Source organism: Mastigoproctus giganteus, chromosome 14 (genome assembly GCF_048544385.1).
Source record: "Mastigoproctus giganteus isolate SK-2022 chromosome 14, ASM4854438v1, whole genome shotgun sequence".
In the NCBI taxonomy this organism is placed as follows: Eukaryota; Metazoa; Arthropoda; class Arachnida; order Uropygi; family Thelyphonidae; genus Mastigoproctus; species Mastigoproctus giganteus.
In genome coordinates, this window is record NC_143588.1 from 14548113 (window position 1) to 14566003 (window position 17891).

Below are 17891 nucleotides of genomic sequence, written 5' to 3' on the forward strand. Positions count from 1 at the left end.
GACTGCGAATTCTGTCTATAGTTTTACTGATGAGTGTTATCATCGGCAAAACCATCTTCCAGTTAGAGAAACCTTGCCCTGCACAAACAGTTTCAACATATCCAAAATCTGCCACCAATTGTTAAAACGCCAATTTGCAGTGAAGTGAAGAAAATTTAGTTAACTTCAATAATCTTAAAACTCACTCGCTTCTTCTTTTCACAAAAAAATCGTGAACCGCTGCTACGTTCATCTTCGATGATACTCAGATTTCTAAATTTACAGATAAGTTTCCACTCATCTGTAAATTTAGTCATAATCATAAAGTATCTGGAAGATCTCAATGTGGCTATGCAAAATGCAAACAAATCTGCTCAAATAACTTATTCCTTACAGACGTAACCAAACCACATAGAAATTAAAAATGCATATGTCTCAATTCCAAATGTCTATGACTCTATGCTCACAACGACCTAGGAGTTGTCCTTGACAAGAATCTTTCCTTTAATTCCCACTATTTATGTTGCTCAAATAATTCAAAAAGCAAAATAGCTAATCAAACAAGAAACAGCAGCGATTCGAGAAAAAAAAACTCATGAATCATGCTCAAAGATGCATGGATCTTTCTCATTCTATTTTATGCCTCCGAAATGTGGTCTTGTGATCCTCAAGTAACTGTCATGAAATTCCTTGCACTAGAGTATTGGGTTCTTAGATGGCTGAATAGTAAACTTCGTATTTCCCAAAGAATTTTCGGGCAACAGCTTTATGAAAACTTGAACACAAAGCCTGTGCAACAGATGATTAACGAGTCTGAAGTCATGCTTCTTGCAAAGTTAATTACTTCTGCAAGCGATTCCCCAACATAATAGCTGCTCCCAACAGAGAAAATTCAAGAAACCAACAACAATTCATATCCAACCTCTCCAGGCTCAAACAAGTGGGCAGAATATTCCATGTTCCCTTCACCTCATTAATCATCATAACATTAATTGCAAAAGGATACTCAACTCTAAAGCCTACACAAGCCACATTTCCAATCAGACGAAGATAAATAAAACAGCAGCCTCCTTCCAATGTAAGTAATTGCAACTGTGCCAATTTTTTTAAAATTCATTGTTTAATTCCTATTCTTGTTAATGTATATATGAATTCCGCGATGTATTTCCTTTGTGCCAATTTCTGCTGTTAGCTATGAGCTGTGAGGGGGCTTGCTTGATGTTTTTTTTAAATAAATATTTATTTATTTATTTATTAAACAAGATCTCTGTTACCCTGACTTCAAATCTCTCTCTCTCTCTCTCTCTCTCTCTCTCTCTTGGAGTAAGCGCTTCTTAAACATTTGCTTCTGCTGCATCAAAAATAACTAGGGTTTCCCTTTAGGAAGTCTCTCTTTTCCCCATTGATTCAGTTTCTACTGTATGCCTTTTGTATATTGGTACATCCAATATTAAACTCTATTGAATATTTTAAATGAAACAGAACAGCCAGGCCCAATTTTTGCCACAACAGCCCTTGTACCACTCAACCATCATAACAACATCTTCCATGGGCAATGTTCTTCGAATTACCATCTGTAATTCGCCGCTGTCTTCCAAATAAACCCGAACATGTGCATCTACTAGTAGTATCATTCGCTGTCCAACACACAGTACTAACTTTTCCTCTTTATCCTAGCTGAATAGCTTTCCTCCACGTTTTTCTTAAAATTACAACTTAATTGGATAGTATGAATCAGAGCCGTAATACTCAATATGTTCTACGTTGATAATAATATTGTTTTAAATTAATTTGAATTGTGTTAAATTGATTATTTAATTATTTATATTTTACTCTAATGTACCGGTAAGTTGTCGATTTTTTCGTTTTTTCCGTTTTAATTTCTGGAGGGTATCATACGGAAGTGTTCTACGTACTATACTGAGGTAAACTTCTCTTATTATTTTACTAATATTAAAATTACAACCTACAGAAATTCAAGCCAGCCATGCGTGGTAGTAAGCACTGTAGGTTCTACCTTTCCTAATTCATATTTTCATAAAAAATAATAATAAATACAACAATAAAACGACTTCAAGATTTAAATTGCGCGAATTATTTCTTGGTAAACTAACGTACTGCCCACACTTATTATACTGAATTTGCTATGTAAAATTCAATTTATATAAAGTTAAATCCGACAAAATATTAATTCATAATAACAGTAAACGTTATCACAGAAAATTAGCTTCCGAATTTTGGGATTTTGCAGCATATTAATTTATAGATCAACAGGAGAAACTCTAATCCAGTTTATTATAAGTTATTCGGTTTCAGGTTAACTAGTTTGAAGAGCGTTCCTTTAATGAAAACTAAGGCTTTTGTTAATCATATAAGAGCGTTCTGCTGCATTGAGATCCAGTCTACGGACAATTTCGGTACATTTTGGAAGTTGATGAAAATGCTTAGTCCTGAGCGAGGGAGGTGGGGGGAGAAACACGTTCAACTTTTCTGCGTGCAAAAGTAATGCGGGCGGCCACACTACTACCATAACTCAATCTTGAGAGCAACCCCATGTTTTATCATTAACTTAATTATATAATTTACAACTACATTTTTCAAATAATAAAGATTATATGAGATGCCTAACTTGGTACTGTTTATCATCACTCCTACGCAAATAGGCACCTGAATCCCAAACTCCTCAAGAATATCGTGGGAAAAGCCTTTGCAGTTATGTGGGATTATGCTGCAGTGAGTTGACTTATTTTACATACAGAAATGTGAATCGATTTGGACCGCGTCGTAGGCATGACACAGACCAAATTGTTTTACATTAAACTTAGAAATAATAAATTATAATTTATAACACATTCACGCATCAACTGCTAAATACGGTGCTGTTCGTGTGTTCTCTCTAATTTGTAAACCTCTCTGATCGTAGTGTGCCCGTTCCGGAGCATAAAACAGAAAAAAATGTATTATTTATTACATCGAGAATAGATCTTTTTATTTTGTTTTTCTTTTATTGCCTTCATTTTACTGACAGTAACACACTGACACTGCTAGTTCTATCTTTACCTTCTATGATATGTACTATGAAATCAGACCTGTCGAAGTCATATTTCAGCCGAAAATGTAGACGGCCACTTTTATTCCCATCTTGGCTGTCAGAAGACTGGAAAAACACCATATCTTTCTTTTTGTACAGGTCCGGTTGGATTGCCCCTGAAATTGAAATGTTTAAAATTAATCGCAGCCACTTTAATGAAATAATGTAAATACATTAGCAGTAAATCCTAAAGAAGTAATCGTATTTTCAGCTTATCAATATACTCTTATTATACTTGCAAATGAATAAATATGAAAGTACAGTTACTAGTGACCAAAAGCTAAGGGCAGAGTCGAATTTGCATAGTTTACCTTTGTAAATCGAACTGATATTGTGCACAAGGATTAAGAAATAGTGTAAAATTATGGAGGTCCTAAAGTCTTGAAACTTTAGACAGTTGGGCAGACAACTTGAGTAGTCGAGGCCCGCTAATTTAGCGGGTCTAGACTACTCAAGTTGTCTGCCCAACGGATTAAGAAATTGATGCAAATAAACACGTGCGTGAATGCTGACTGCGCGCATCACTCATTTCGATTACGTATGGATACCAAACATGTGTGAGCGATGTTTCATAGTCAAATGGTACAGACATCATATGAGCCATTCATTGCGCTGAAAGCAGGCCAATCACAGGTAGAAATAGTGGTACCCCTGAATATTCACCCAAATTTGATATCTCCGGTTACGGCAGCAAATGACCTATATCTGGCACCTTATTTTAGGCGACTTAGGGAGATGAGGAACAGCAATGCCCTTTCAAGTTTGCAGCTGCCTCGGTGCGACTGTGCTCTACAACCTCTCTCGGTTCTTGAGCTCAGGGAGGCATTACCATTGATGACGACTAGCCCCGGGTCAGATGATGTAACACCAGTTTTCTTGCATAATGTTCCTAATGCGATTCTCCAAACTCTACTGCATCTTTTCTTGTGGATGGACTGTCTCCCGTCAGTCTTGTACGACGCTTATACCATCTTTATTCAGAAGAAAATGCAAGTGAACCATCGGAATTCAGGCCTATAACTGTTGCGTCAGTTATATTAAGGTATTCCACAAGGTTTTAGACGCCTCCGTAGCCAGGTGGGCAGGAGCAGCAGTGCGTAGCACATGCTTCTTGATTAGACCGGGATTCGAGCCCGTGACCACCAAATACGGAGGATGCGGAAAGGTCAGGGAATGACCACCGCATATCTCCGGAGCAATATGGCCTTAGTTGCTAATGCTCCTAAAAACCAAATAACAACAACCACAAGGTTTTATTAAAAAATTTTCCAAAGTTATGACTATTGATCCTCGACAAAGAGCTTTTTGTTACTGGTGGATGGTGTCGCCGAAGATATATTTATCTTGGAGTCGCTTCTTCTAAGTAATCTAAGACTTGAAAATTTTAGATCTTGCCTCCATCAGTTTAAAGAAAGCATTTGACTCTGTATCATTCAAGGCAGTCCATGAGACTCTTGTAAGGAAGCACATTCCTATGTCATTCATTAATTATATTATTTCTATGCATAATAATTGTAGCTCTATGATGATCTATGGGCGAATGCCAGGTAATCAAGCCTCGGAACGGTGTGCGACAGCAAGATCCATTGTCCCCAATATTGTTTAATCTAATGTTATATATGCTGATTAAGGATCTCCCGGCTTACATTGGTTTTGATCTTGGTTCTGTCATGGTTAATTTATTGAATGTTGGCATTCCTGATGATTTCATCCTAGCGGCGTCAACGTCCTCCGGACTTCAGAGTTTATTAATAAATAAATAATAAATAAATATTCATTTATTGCAACTACAGCAAGCCCATCACAGCACTAGGCTAGGGGCATAAATTCAGTACAAAGGAGACAAATATAAAAGCAAAATACATAGCATATTCTATATATATACATTAACAACGAATATGAATTATAATGATCAAAAATATATATTGCAGAACATCACATTTGGCTCTCAGATGCAGTTACTGGGTTGCAGGCAGGCAGCTGTTTGTATTTCTCATAATTTGATTGGAAATGAGACTCCTGTAAGCTTCAGAGTTGAGAAACCTCCTACAATAAATGTGATTTACATTTATTGTAGGAGGTTGCTGTTGCCTGGATATTGTACGGGGAAAACGAAGTTTATTGTTCAGCCATCTAAGAACCCAGTACTCTAGGGCAAGGAATTTTTTTACGTTAACTTGAGGAGCACCAGACCAGATTTCGGAGGCATAAGACAGAATGGGAAAAATGCATCTCTAAACATGGTTTATTGACTGTTTTTCTATCTTGAATCGCTGCTGTTTCATGCTTGATCAGCCATTTTGATTTTTGAATTTTTTTTAGCAACATATACATAGTGAGAATTAAATGAAAGAATTTTGTCAAAAACAACTCCTAGGTCTTTGTGAGCATATAGGTTTGGAATTGAAGCATCTGCAATTTTAATTTCTATGTGGTTTGGTTGTTTCTGTAAGAAGTAAGTTATTTGAGCAGATTTGTTTGCATTTATAGTTAGATTGAGATTCTTCAGATACTTGATGATTCCGCATATCTGTAAATTCGCATCATGACTAACCTTGGAAATAATAAACAACTTTAAATCATCGGCATAAGCCAGCAGATCTGGATTATCTTGTAGAAGTGGTTGTAGAGATGCTGAAAATATAGTACTGGAGAGAACACCTCCTTGAGGAATGCCTGTTGTGGTTGTGACGAGAATATTATCGGTAGTAGTGGGAAAGATGAGATTTCTATGATTTAGGCTGTACTGAAGATAGGATATAACCATTGTGTCAAAGAGGAAATGATTTTTCAGTATTTCAATGGCTTTCTTGTGATCAATGTTGTGGAAAGCACCTTTGATGTCTAAGTAAAAGACATCGCATTGTGCTTTATCCTGAAACGCAGTTTGGATGCGCACAATGGTGTCAGCTAGGCTTGTTGTTGTGGAGCGCCCTGTAGGACCAAAATGCATGTTGACAAGTGCATTAGCGAAGATCGCATCCTGAAGATATGGCAGCATGATCTTATTAATAATTTTAGCGATTATTGACGATACAGCAATTGGACGATAGCTTATATGGTTATTACTACTAGCCTGTTTTGGAATCAGGGTAATTCTAAAAGTCTTCCATAGTCTTGAAAGGAATGGCTGGGAGATGCATCTGGAAATAATATGAACTAAAGAATCAATGATGAATGCACTGGACATTTTAATAATAAAACTAGGGATGCAGTCAGGGCCTTCACTGCTATCAATTCGTAATTGGTTAATAATTTTCTAAACTGTATTCTAATGAGACTCCTGTAAGCTTCAGAGTTGAGAAACCTCCTACAATAAATGTGATTTACATTTATTTATTAATGTTTACAAGTTGGTTGACTAGCAGGGCTTGACTAGGAAACATTTCATGTTAGATCGTTAAGTAGCGCCATTTCCAAATTATAGTTCAAGTTTCTGAAAGCAGTATCTTTATAGAATCCTTCTCTGATCTGTATTTGGGCAAAAAGGTAATTGGGAGATAAAAGCAAGTTACCATTACTCATTCTAAGCATCCTAAATTGGGTTACTGGCAATTTTTCTCGTTAAATCCGTAAAACCAAATTGTTAAAACGTTGTTTAATAATATTTCATACATAGTGGGTCTAAAAGCACACTACTTAATCAGCTAAACGAAATTATCTATAAAAGAGTTTGTTAATCTTGAACAATGGGTTAATGATGTCTGAGTATTTAAATCCCCTCCTTAAATCCCTCCCCCCCTAAAACATTATCCAAATGGTGTATGCAAATACTGTGTCTATCTATAAGGGCACCTCTGATTTCACTTGATGCCTAACTAAAATTATTCCAGTTTAAGTTTCAAACTTCTGCTTTTAAAAAGTAAAGCTTTAACAGTATTTTTTTTTAATAGTTACTATTTTTCATGTACTAAAAATATAGCACCTGATAAATACCTCCAGAGAATTCTACACAGATAAATAAATAGTAATAAAATTAAATTAAACAAGCCAGCTTTACAAAAACTGTTTATTGACAGACCAAATTCGTTTCATTAATGGCTATTATGGAAATTCGACAATCGCAAATCCTCTTCCTCATTACTGGCACTGCTAGCTAAACCGAAAATGTTACATAACGAAGTGCAACTCGATATGATATTTATTGATTTATTCATGTCGCTTAATGTAATAAACGAAGGCAAGCGTATTAAACTTCAGAGGAATTGTCTAAGCGACAGCGAAAGTCTTATGAAATTAATGCAGGTGTTTTACTTCAGCAAACCTTTTTTTTTTTTTTTTTTTGAAACAGATACTTTTCATTTGCAAAACGCCATCAGCGTCCTTATACGCCTTTTTATTGAATTCTAACTCAAATGCATTCTAGCTCACTATTTTATAATAAATCCGTAATAATTTGCCCATTTTCCCTTAAAATTATCGACTGTGAAAAACAAGCTGAAGGATAACAGCTTAGCTTGAAGGATCTAAACTTACCTCAAAATACAAAACTTCCAAGTTTACATCCTTCAAATGAAGCTGTATCCTTCAAGTAAGTAATATGTTCTAGACTTGTGGCTCGGCCCTAAGCACATATAAATACTCTGAAAGTAACAAAACAAACTTCTTCAATTTCTAGATAGAATGGTTGGACAAAAAGAATTAGAACTGCAGCTGAGGGATCAGCGTGTAGATACATAATTACTCACAAAGCCCTCCTTCCCAGAGTATAAACAGAAAATTTATTATAAAGATGCTTTTGAAAGTTACAGATACACGATCCTGATTATAAAATTCCACTATACTCATATATATATATATGAAATGCCAAATATAAACAAGACGTGTCAGTTGATAGATAAAAATAAGGATGCTAGGATTATATGACAGATGCACCTGAACGCGCAAAGCAGCAGTAAAAGATGCAAAAGTATATATATGGATGGAGGAATTAATGGGTCTGATAAATGTTCAGGGATGGAAGTGAAATTTACACAAAATTCCAGAAACTAATAGGGGAAGGATAGCAGAAATAAGAAAAATTGTAGGTGTGAAAAAGAAGGAAAGAATGTGAATATCCAGGGTCCTGAGATGGATATCGTCATAGGAATTTTTTTTTGGCTGGTGCAGCATAAGCCTCAGGCTTCCTTGTACCATACAGCTATTAATAATAATAATATCCTATATGTTATAATGAATTAAGAGAATTATAGGCTGAATTGAAAAGCCAAATTAGAGAGGAGGAAACTTTAAAGTAAAATAATTCATACAAAGTGATTAAACAAATCAAAGATGAACTAGCCAGCATCAGAAATGGTGGTTAAATGTAGGTATAGGTCGAAAAAAGGGATAAAAAAAAATCTAATGTTAGCTATCATAAATATTGATACATGGTCAGATGTTTCATCAGGGAACTACACCTGATCATATACCAAGGACTGTGTTTCTATACCTGTCCATATCAGCGGAAGAGAAGCAAATTAAAGAATAAAACTAAGCGGGATAAAGCAGCAACACTCTCACAAAATATGGACAAGGTAGTACCAACGCAGTGTAAGTTATATAAAAATTAAGGTAAATTAAGATAAAGCTGAAATCAAATTAAAATATACATTAGTGTTTTCAGAGTAGAAAAAAAAAATATCCTGTAATGTAATTTAGAATAAATATTAGCATTGGAATTTAGTGGAAAAAGTACATAAATTTGATAAAAATTTATAGCGATCAAATGGTATAAGGCAAGGGGATTAATTGAGGATAGGGAAGGGATAAAGGTGTAATTAAATAGAGACGAAGATAGCCAGAGATTAAGGATAGTTGAAACGTTCGTATCACCCTCGTATTGCGCTAATATCTTTACGAGCGGGAAAAAGTAGAAGTAGAAAGATAAAAAGTAAAGAAAAAGATATTACACGTACTAGGCTAGCTGGGGTTGTAAAACCCAACCGTTTAGTAAGAGCCCAGACTTTGAAAGTGTGTTAGTATATAAAAAAGGACCAATTCCAAATGCTTGTGAAGAAGAAAGCAAAAATCAAGAGCCAAAAAATATAAGTCGAAACAGAAACCAAAAGTATAATGAGAAAATAAAGTATAAAATCGATACCTGGAATTTTCAAGTTATGCGTAGTGAAAGGAAGCAGGCGAGAAAAATATATACTGCGAATATATTCGGATGAGTTGATAAATATATCTAAAGCCGTACCACATTAAAGACTGTTGTGCTTCAGGCTAAGAATTATTTATAGTAAAAGAACCTACTTAATAGGGAGATGTGAAAAAAAAGAAGTTAGTGACTTCTATAGTCGTTTTGATAAAATATGTGCCTTAGAGATGCATAAGTGGAGCGTTGGCAAAGAGAAAGTATATCTATAACGATAATTATAACGTAAATATGTGGTTAGAACAACTGAATTATGTAGACAAAAAGGCAAAAAATAAACATAGATTAGTCTATAAATAAAAAAAATATATACATAATGAACACAGTAGTGTCTAGTCGAGTAAATCAGAAAGTAAAAAAATGGCTGTTATGGGTAGTGGCAAAAGGTATATAGAATGAATGTAGGTCAGAATTAATAGAAAGTCGACCAAATGGTATGGCTACTATACATCTAAAAAACTTTGGATGTTGTATAAGTAAAGCCTTGTAAAATATATAAAGAAATTTTACAAACCCAGGTATTATTGTTCACATATTAAAATATTTAAATCCAAGATAGGATTGTTAACATGTCAGCATATAAAGTTAGCAACATGCAATAAATAACATGATATCCTAAGATGAAGAAGATAGAAAAGATCTAAGGGATGAATATAGGTCAAGAATAATAGTCTGTAGTCCAAAATGATTATTAAAGATTCCAGGAAGAATTATTTAACTAATTGGAGGTGAACAGATAATGAAGAAAATTTCAGTAATAATAAATAAATCCAATAGTGTAGCATCCAGATGTGAATCCAAAAGCGAACAGGTACTGAAGATAATTACAGTAATAATAATTAAATATATCCAATGGTGAACGAGTGTATTAAAAATCCACAGTTGTCTTGGTGAGGAAATCCGGTGTAAATAATAAAGGCAATATTTAGTTGATTGAAGAAAAATGGTTGACTGAAAAAGTACATATTTATGTACTTTTTACGCTAAATTCCAATACCAATATTTATTCATAATTACATTATAATTTTTTTCTACTCTGAAAATACTTATGTATATTTTAATTTTATTTCACCTTTATCTTAATTTACCTTAATTTTTATAAAACTTACACTGCGTTGGGACTACCTCGTCCATATTTTGCGAGAATGTTTCTGCTTTATCCCACTTAGTTTTATTCTTTAATTTGCTTCTCTTCTGCTGATATGGACAAGTGTAGAAACGCAGTCCTTGATACATTATCAGGTGTAGTCCCCTGATGAACCTGATCATGTATCAATATTTACGTTAGCTGACATCAGATTTTTGCTAACTCCTTTTTTGGACTTATAACTAAATTTGCCCACCCAACTGGCAATCCTCAAGTGGTTAGGATTGCCAATTAATTATTGATTTCATTACTTGATTTCATTTATGACTTCCTTCTTCAGTATCACCACCGCCAATTACGTTATTTGAAATTATGTTACATGACAGAACGTTATTCACACTTAGAACAATTATTAATGTTATGGAATAATCACACGGCCAAATATTTCGAATTGTTGAAGTTTGAACCGCCATTGAAGTTTTTCATTTTTTAGGGAAAATTAAAGAATAACGTTTCTCTAGTTGGAGAAACGCTAAAAATAGCGTGCTTTCTTGGAATGTGACCTTTACAAACGATGCATAGATAATTTCCGTCGCAGCCAGAAACGGCGAGAGGGAAAAGACTACTGGCCTGCCATCGGCCCAATGAGCCTATTGTGATGTCACGTAACGCTGCAAGGTAGGGATGGGGGAGAGCACGTGTCTCATTTTCGCTGTCCTCGCTGTATGCGATGTCAAACATACATCTGGCCGTGGGCGGTAGAAGTGCGAGTAGTTGTCAGCCATGACTACATCAGTCATGCGATCGCTCTTTTCTAAGAACAAAATGAGTAGTGAGAGTGAGATTAAAAGGTGACAAACAGTGTGCGAGGCTGTCATGGTCGTACTAACTATAAGGACATTACAGTTTACAGGTATACACAGAACTATACAATTTCCATGGCCTCTCATATTAATCTGTACACGCAGCAAAAATTTTATTTCGAAATTCACAAAAAATGCGGCAAGAAACCACCCTGGTATTATTCCAGCGAGGCCTTTACAATCGGATTTCCCACATTTCGACAAGAATAAACTTCAAAGAGAAGACTTTTTCAGTGTCTACCTGTAAACTGATCCACAAAAGAAAGACAAACTGAAGTAATAGTTTCCTTAGCCTGCATTTTTTATTCCAATCTGGTTTGTGTTCGTATAAATTCTAACTACATTTTAAACAAATCGGATATTTCAGACTAAGAAAATATCCTTAATACGCTGTGGCGTGAGCCTATTCTCTACAACTCGTAACAGCATCAAAGTAAAAGGCTGAATTTTTTTTTTTTTTTTTTTTTGTGAGTGTGAGAGAGCCGCTAGACGAAGATATTGCACTTCATCTATTTAGGAAAAAAGGTTCATTGATGTCTGATTTCTTACCATTACAGACTATCTTCCTCGCTGTTCCAACTTAGGGTTGGGTCAGGTGAATCAAAGCCTTCCATCTTTTTCTATCTTTCCAAATCTTATCTTCCGTCATTCTCTCCCACTAAATTCCCTTCGTTTCCACATCTTCCCTAATCTGATCTCCCCATCTTTTTTTCTGGGTCTTCCTCTCGGCCTCTTGTCCATTTTCATCTCAAGCATTCTTCTTGGTATTCTGTTCGAGTTCATTCTCTTCATGTGTCCAAACCATCTCAAACGTGATGCAGTTATCTTCTCCGTCAAACTTTCTATTCCCAAGTTCATTCCAATGTCAATATTTCTAATTTTGTCTCTTCTACTTTTAGCTAGCAGTCCTTAAACACCTTCATTTCCATTGCTTGGATTCTGCTGGTATCCTTTTTATTCATCCTCCACGTCTCAGCAGCATCGGTCAATATAGGGACAAAATATATGCTCTATTTATCACCTTTTTACACTTCACTGGAACTTCCCTAACCCATAACATGCTCTTAAGTTACAGAAGAAACTCTGACTAGCTGCCATTCTTCTTGTTATTTCCATATCTAGGCTGCCATCCTTTGTTAATACACTCCCTAGGTGCTTTTTGTTTACCACTTCCAACATTTCATTCCCTAACTTTATCCCTTTTACCCTCGCTTCTCCCACTCTGTCCATCACCATCTCTTTGCTTTTTTGACTACTTATTTTTGGACCATACTCACTGAATACACTTTCCCAATCTGTTAGTTCCTCTTAAAGTCTTCCTCCTTGTTTGCCCAGAGGACAACATCTGCAAACACAGCTGTTTCACTTTTTTTTTTATCATCCAGCGCTACAAGGATATTTTCCGCGACAATAATAAAAAGTAATGGTAACAATACACTGCCCTGTCGAAGTCCATTGGACAATGGAAACCAATCTGAGTCCCCAAATCTTGTCCTCACACAACTTTCACACTTTGAATACCGGTACATATTTTTAATCATCACATCACATCCTAGCGGGTCTCCTCCCTGTCTATTACCATTTTCTCCAGACTTTCCCACATTTTTTTCTCTTTGCACACTATCATATGCTTTTCAAGGTCTGAAAATAACAGAAAGAGGCTCTCGGCAAACTCCCAATGTCTTTCTAGCAATTACCATTCGAGACTATCGCAACGAACTGTTGCTCGAATGATTCACTGTAAATAGAACAGTGAAATTTTAATTAATTGTAACATGCAAATGAAAAATAAATAAATAAATAGAAATATTAAGACGATGCAAATGCATCAACTATTTTTTCACAGAAACAATCATCGTGTTAGATCCATATAAACCTAAAGTAAAGCTACAGTTCGCAGTAAAAATCCTTACTTGTTAGCATAAAATTTTTATAAACTGAACGGTATAATCAAACCAGCTGAAAGTACATTTTTATATTTAAATTTCTTTTCCTGGTAATGTATTCTACTATGACAATGATCTAAAAAGCCATAATTTTCATCACTTGAAATGCAGGCATTCTGTCATCCATTCCACAAGTAAATAGAGTTCTCATGGCAACACAAAATTCAATACGCATTTAGAAATTAAGTATTCCTTCAGTATCTCGCATGACATCATTAAAAATACTAAAAAATCCAACCGCTTTCACCAACGAATAAACTACAGTACATTCAAGCATTGCACTATTTTTCAGATTACGTAACTTAGCGTTTATTAAAAATAAATATTTCCTTTTAAGCTAAAATAACCATATAAAATATAGTAATAAATCATCGAACTCCAGAGTATTTATCCTCATTCATAAAACGAATACCACTGCTGACGTATTTCATTCAATATAAAAGTTTAAAAAATTAAATAAAACATATTTTTCGTAATTAAAAGACGAGTAACGTACTTACGCTGATAGAAAATGAAATGCATATACTTTTACGTTTCACGAGTGGCGATTATAAAATTTAAATGCGTGTACCAAAAGTGTAAGTAAATCAAATTCGTAATATTTACTTCTTGACTCGTGTAAAGGCTTAAGAGTCGAATAAGAAGTGGAAGCAATATAAATCTATCAAAATGTCAGAGCTTAATTACGAACTCACTCACTCACTCTGAATAAATGTATGGTAAGTGTTCCAAATCGTCGCGTGAGGGCGCTTTAATTTTAATGAAAGCGTCTTCACGTGCCCACAAATGTTTAAAATGTAATTATCAGCGTACCAGTTTTAATAATTGCTCTATTTATTTAATAGCATATTAATCTTTTGAATTTAAACGAGTAAAGTAATAACATTTTGAATTATACGAATTACTTTCCCTGTTTCCTGTTTAACGTTAATTTGCTCAATTACATGCTTTTATTTACATCACTAGTAATATGCTTCGGTTTGCGAAAAAAATGGCATTGGAAAAAGATCATTATAAACGGTTTTTAAACCTGTTCTTAGATCTAAGAACAGGTATGAAATTTAATTGAATTTTGATCCAACCTCCCCTCTTCTGATCCTGTTACTCTGACACTGATACCGTTACTGATGTATGCCTAGTCGTACATCCGAAACAGTGACTCAAGATTATATGAAATACACGTTAACATAAGCGAGCACATATGCGGAAAAAGGGCTGTTGCTCAAAGTTTATATATATAAGAAATACCTTAATGGGTTAAAAATACTTTTTAAGTATTTTTATAATGCATACTTCTCTAAAGCTCATTCATCTTTTGTTCTCCAGCACCCCAGGGACTCACATCTAGTGAGTATGGTCTTGGCACACCCAGGTGTGTCAAGCTCATACTCACCAGATGTGAGTGATATCCAGAAAAATGAATTTATCTGCATATCATCCTAAGCTTGGATATCAATGAAAATGATATCTAGCTTAGGGTCTTGAGCTGGATATCATCATCATCTCTCTCTCTCTCTCTCTCTCTCTCTCTCTCTCTCTCTCTCTCTCAGCATTAACTACTCTTCCTCTTGAATACCATTCAGCTCTGGATCCTACAAGCATTGCCACCTAACCGAAGAATTTCAATAGTGTTCACACATTTATAATGCTTATCACTATTGGACCATCTTTGAATTTATTCACCCCCCTGTCTTCCTTGGGTTTATTACTAGTGGAATTATCTTCTATACCTGTCCACTCTCAATATTCAATACAATTCTTACTTACTGTAGTGAGTCCTCCTTTTTTGCTTCCTTCTTATCCTTTCCATTGAGGATTTTGTTGCTCATTACATGTTATAAATTAGTCACTTTGATTTATGTGAACAATTCTAATTTGGATTTTTAAATTTGTTTGTGTACTTTAATCAGGCTGTACTTATATAGCCTCCAAAAGTTTATTAACAATTCACTTTGATATATAAAATGTCATGGTATCTTATAAGGTTTTACTTATGTATTCTCAAAAGTTTTTTTTGTGAACTATAATCTTCACTCAATTAAATACTGTTTTCACCCAACTTTTACTTTGGATTTATTCACTACTCTATCACCTTTGGATTTATTTATTTATTATTACTGGAATTATCCTATGTACCTTTTCACTTCCAATTAGTTAAAAAATTATATTTGGAATCTTCAATATGACTTTTATTTACTGTAGTAAGGCCTCGCTTATATCGTCTTCATAGCTTTCGTTGCAAATAACCCTACCAATTGGAGTACAGACCATTATTCTTGGCCAACGTTTAACACCTAGGTCTTTTCTATCCTTTCCATTTAAGGATTTCATTTATTCATTACATGTTACAAACTGTTCACTTTGATAGATGTGAAACAATTCTAACTTGGATTTTAAATATTTTTGTATACTTTAATAAGGCTGTACAAATGTACAGCCTCCAAAGTGTTTTGATGCATGGTGGCCCTGCCATTTGGTCTTCAGCCTATTAATACTGGCCTATATATATTCTATATGCACATTTTTTATATGCCCGATACCCTTGACAGCCATTTTGTTACTTCTTTATCTCATAAACTTGTCATTACTGTTTCAATTACATATATGGGACATGTATTTTCATTGCCTTTTTCTACTGTTCTAGTTTTATTTTCCATATATCCTTCTACAAAATATATTTATTCCCAAATATATCTTCCAGCCAACTATGTGCATTATTATTTCTTCCTCGCCAACGGTTCGCTATGCTCATGTATTATCAAAAAACGACTCAAGGAGTCGCTAATCTCTTCTTTCCACAGCTCTCTTTTTTCTTCTCTATTCACACTATAAATTATTATGAGTCCAAAGCACTGACTGTAGTATGTTACTGCTTTTGCTACACTAATCAGTTCAACCGAATATTTTCTCACTTTTTTTTTTCTCTCGCCTTTTCTTTCTACTACGCAATACATGTACTTGAATATGTGGGTTGCAGAGTTTGGAAACTAGACACCTTAGAGGAGATTTGATTGAGGTGTTTAAGGCTCAGAGGCATCAGTAAAATGAATGAGGACGAAATTTTCAAGATTATAAATGATGCTAGAACTAGGGGACATAAATTCAAGTTACGGGGGGAAATGTTTAGATTGGACTGCAGGAAGTTTTATTTTAGTCAGCGAGTTATAAATTACTGGAATAAGTAGCCTACATGGGTGGTAGAGGCTGACAGTTTGGGAAAATTCAAAGGTCATCTGGATAGTACCTTCGGGTCATGGAAGCGCATAGGATGATAGGTTTAATTTCTTTTTCTTTTATTAATTTTTATTTTATTTATTTATTTTATTTTATTTTATTTTTGGCTGGTGCAGTATAAGCCATAGGATTTCTTGCACCATGCGGCTAATACTTTTTTTTTTTTTTTTTTTTTTTGATTTGGTAGTTGTTGGCGCATCGGCTTCTGTGGCCATATTGCACCTCCAAAGGTTTTTGCAGTACAGTGGGCGCCTCCGTAGCCAGGTGGGAAGGAGCAGCAGTGCGTAGCACACGTTTCTTGATTAGACCGGGGTTCCAGCCCGTCACCACCAAATACGGACGATGCGGAAAGGTCAGGGAATGACAACCGCATATTCCCGGAGCAATATGGCCTTAGTTGCTAATGCTCCTAAAAAAAAAACCAAACAAACCAAGCAGTACAGTGATCCAAGCCCGAGGCGGGAATCGAACCCGGGACCTTTGGGTTGCCGGGCAGGTACTTTACCCACTCGGCTAGCCCGGTCGGCGCGGCCAATACTAATACTATTTATAATATTACCCGTCTGCAGTGATTTTTCCAAATTCTTATGACCTCAATCCAATTGAATACCTGTGAGATATTTTGGAACGGGAAGTGAAGCGTATGGACACCCAACCATCGTCTATTCCGACACTGTGGAAAGACTTGCAGGCAGCATGGCTGCACATTCCTACGGACGTCTTTAGAGGTCAGTAGGGTTATTGGGGGAGTCAATGTCTACGCTAATAACGGCTATTATCCGTGAAATCGGTGGCCCAACATGGCATTAGTTAGGCGGTCATAATTCAGCGATCACTCAGTGCTAAATATATATGCATGTTTTGTTCAGTTAATTATTTTATTTATTTTATTTTATTTTTTTTTTTTTGGCGGGTGCAGCAAAGGCAATTGGATTGAGGTCAGGAGATTTTGGAAATCACTCAAGACGGGTAAATCTTCATTATATTCCTTCAACCACTTTTGCACAGTGCGGGCTGATGACACGGGGCGTTATCGTCTTGGAAGATCCGGTTTCTCTTGGATTAAAATATGCAACATGGCAGGGTGCATATTCGTTCTAGTTCTTGTCAACAAAACATGCTCCATATTAAGCAATTCTCACCACCTCTTTGGACAGTGGGCACGATGGATACATGGACTTGTGTTGCTTGAGCCACATACAAAAGCGTCCGTTGGCGTGTTCCACGTATTTGTATTCATCAGATGAGCACACTCGTTTCCAGTCCTCCAATGTCCAACCCAACCAGCGTGTTGACACCACAGAATTGGCCATCAACGATTATCAGCGGTTCGGAGAGTGTCTCTCTCTCTCGGGTCGTCGGCTGTGGAAACCAACCTTACGTCTCAGTGTGCAGCCCATCGTCATTTGGGATATTGTTCTTGCATTCTCCTTTATTGTATTGCGATGCCAAGTGTCACACAGTAACCTGCAGTTCAGCTCCTACACTGAAAGGACAGAAATCATGGGAACCTGGTTCCTGGGCAATGCAACCGCGCTGTCACCCGTCTCAC

The 17891-nt window shown here is 35.7% G+C and overlaps 1 protein-coding gene across 1 annotated transcript in view; it reads right to left on the reverse strand.

The window, feature by feature from the left end:
* The window catches only part of Sytbeta (Synaptotagmin beta), a 184429-nt gene that overhangs the window by 31770 nt on the left and 134768 nt on the right, over positions 1-17891 (reverse strand). The window contains exon 4 of the mRNA XM_090389319.1: positions 3040-3186. Coding sequence (XP_090245445.1) covers positions 3040-3186 — 147 coding nt within the window. The remainder of the gene's footprint in view (positions 1-3039; positions 3187-17891) is intronic.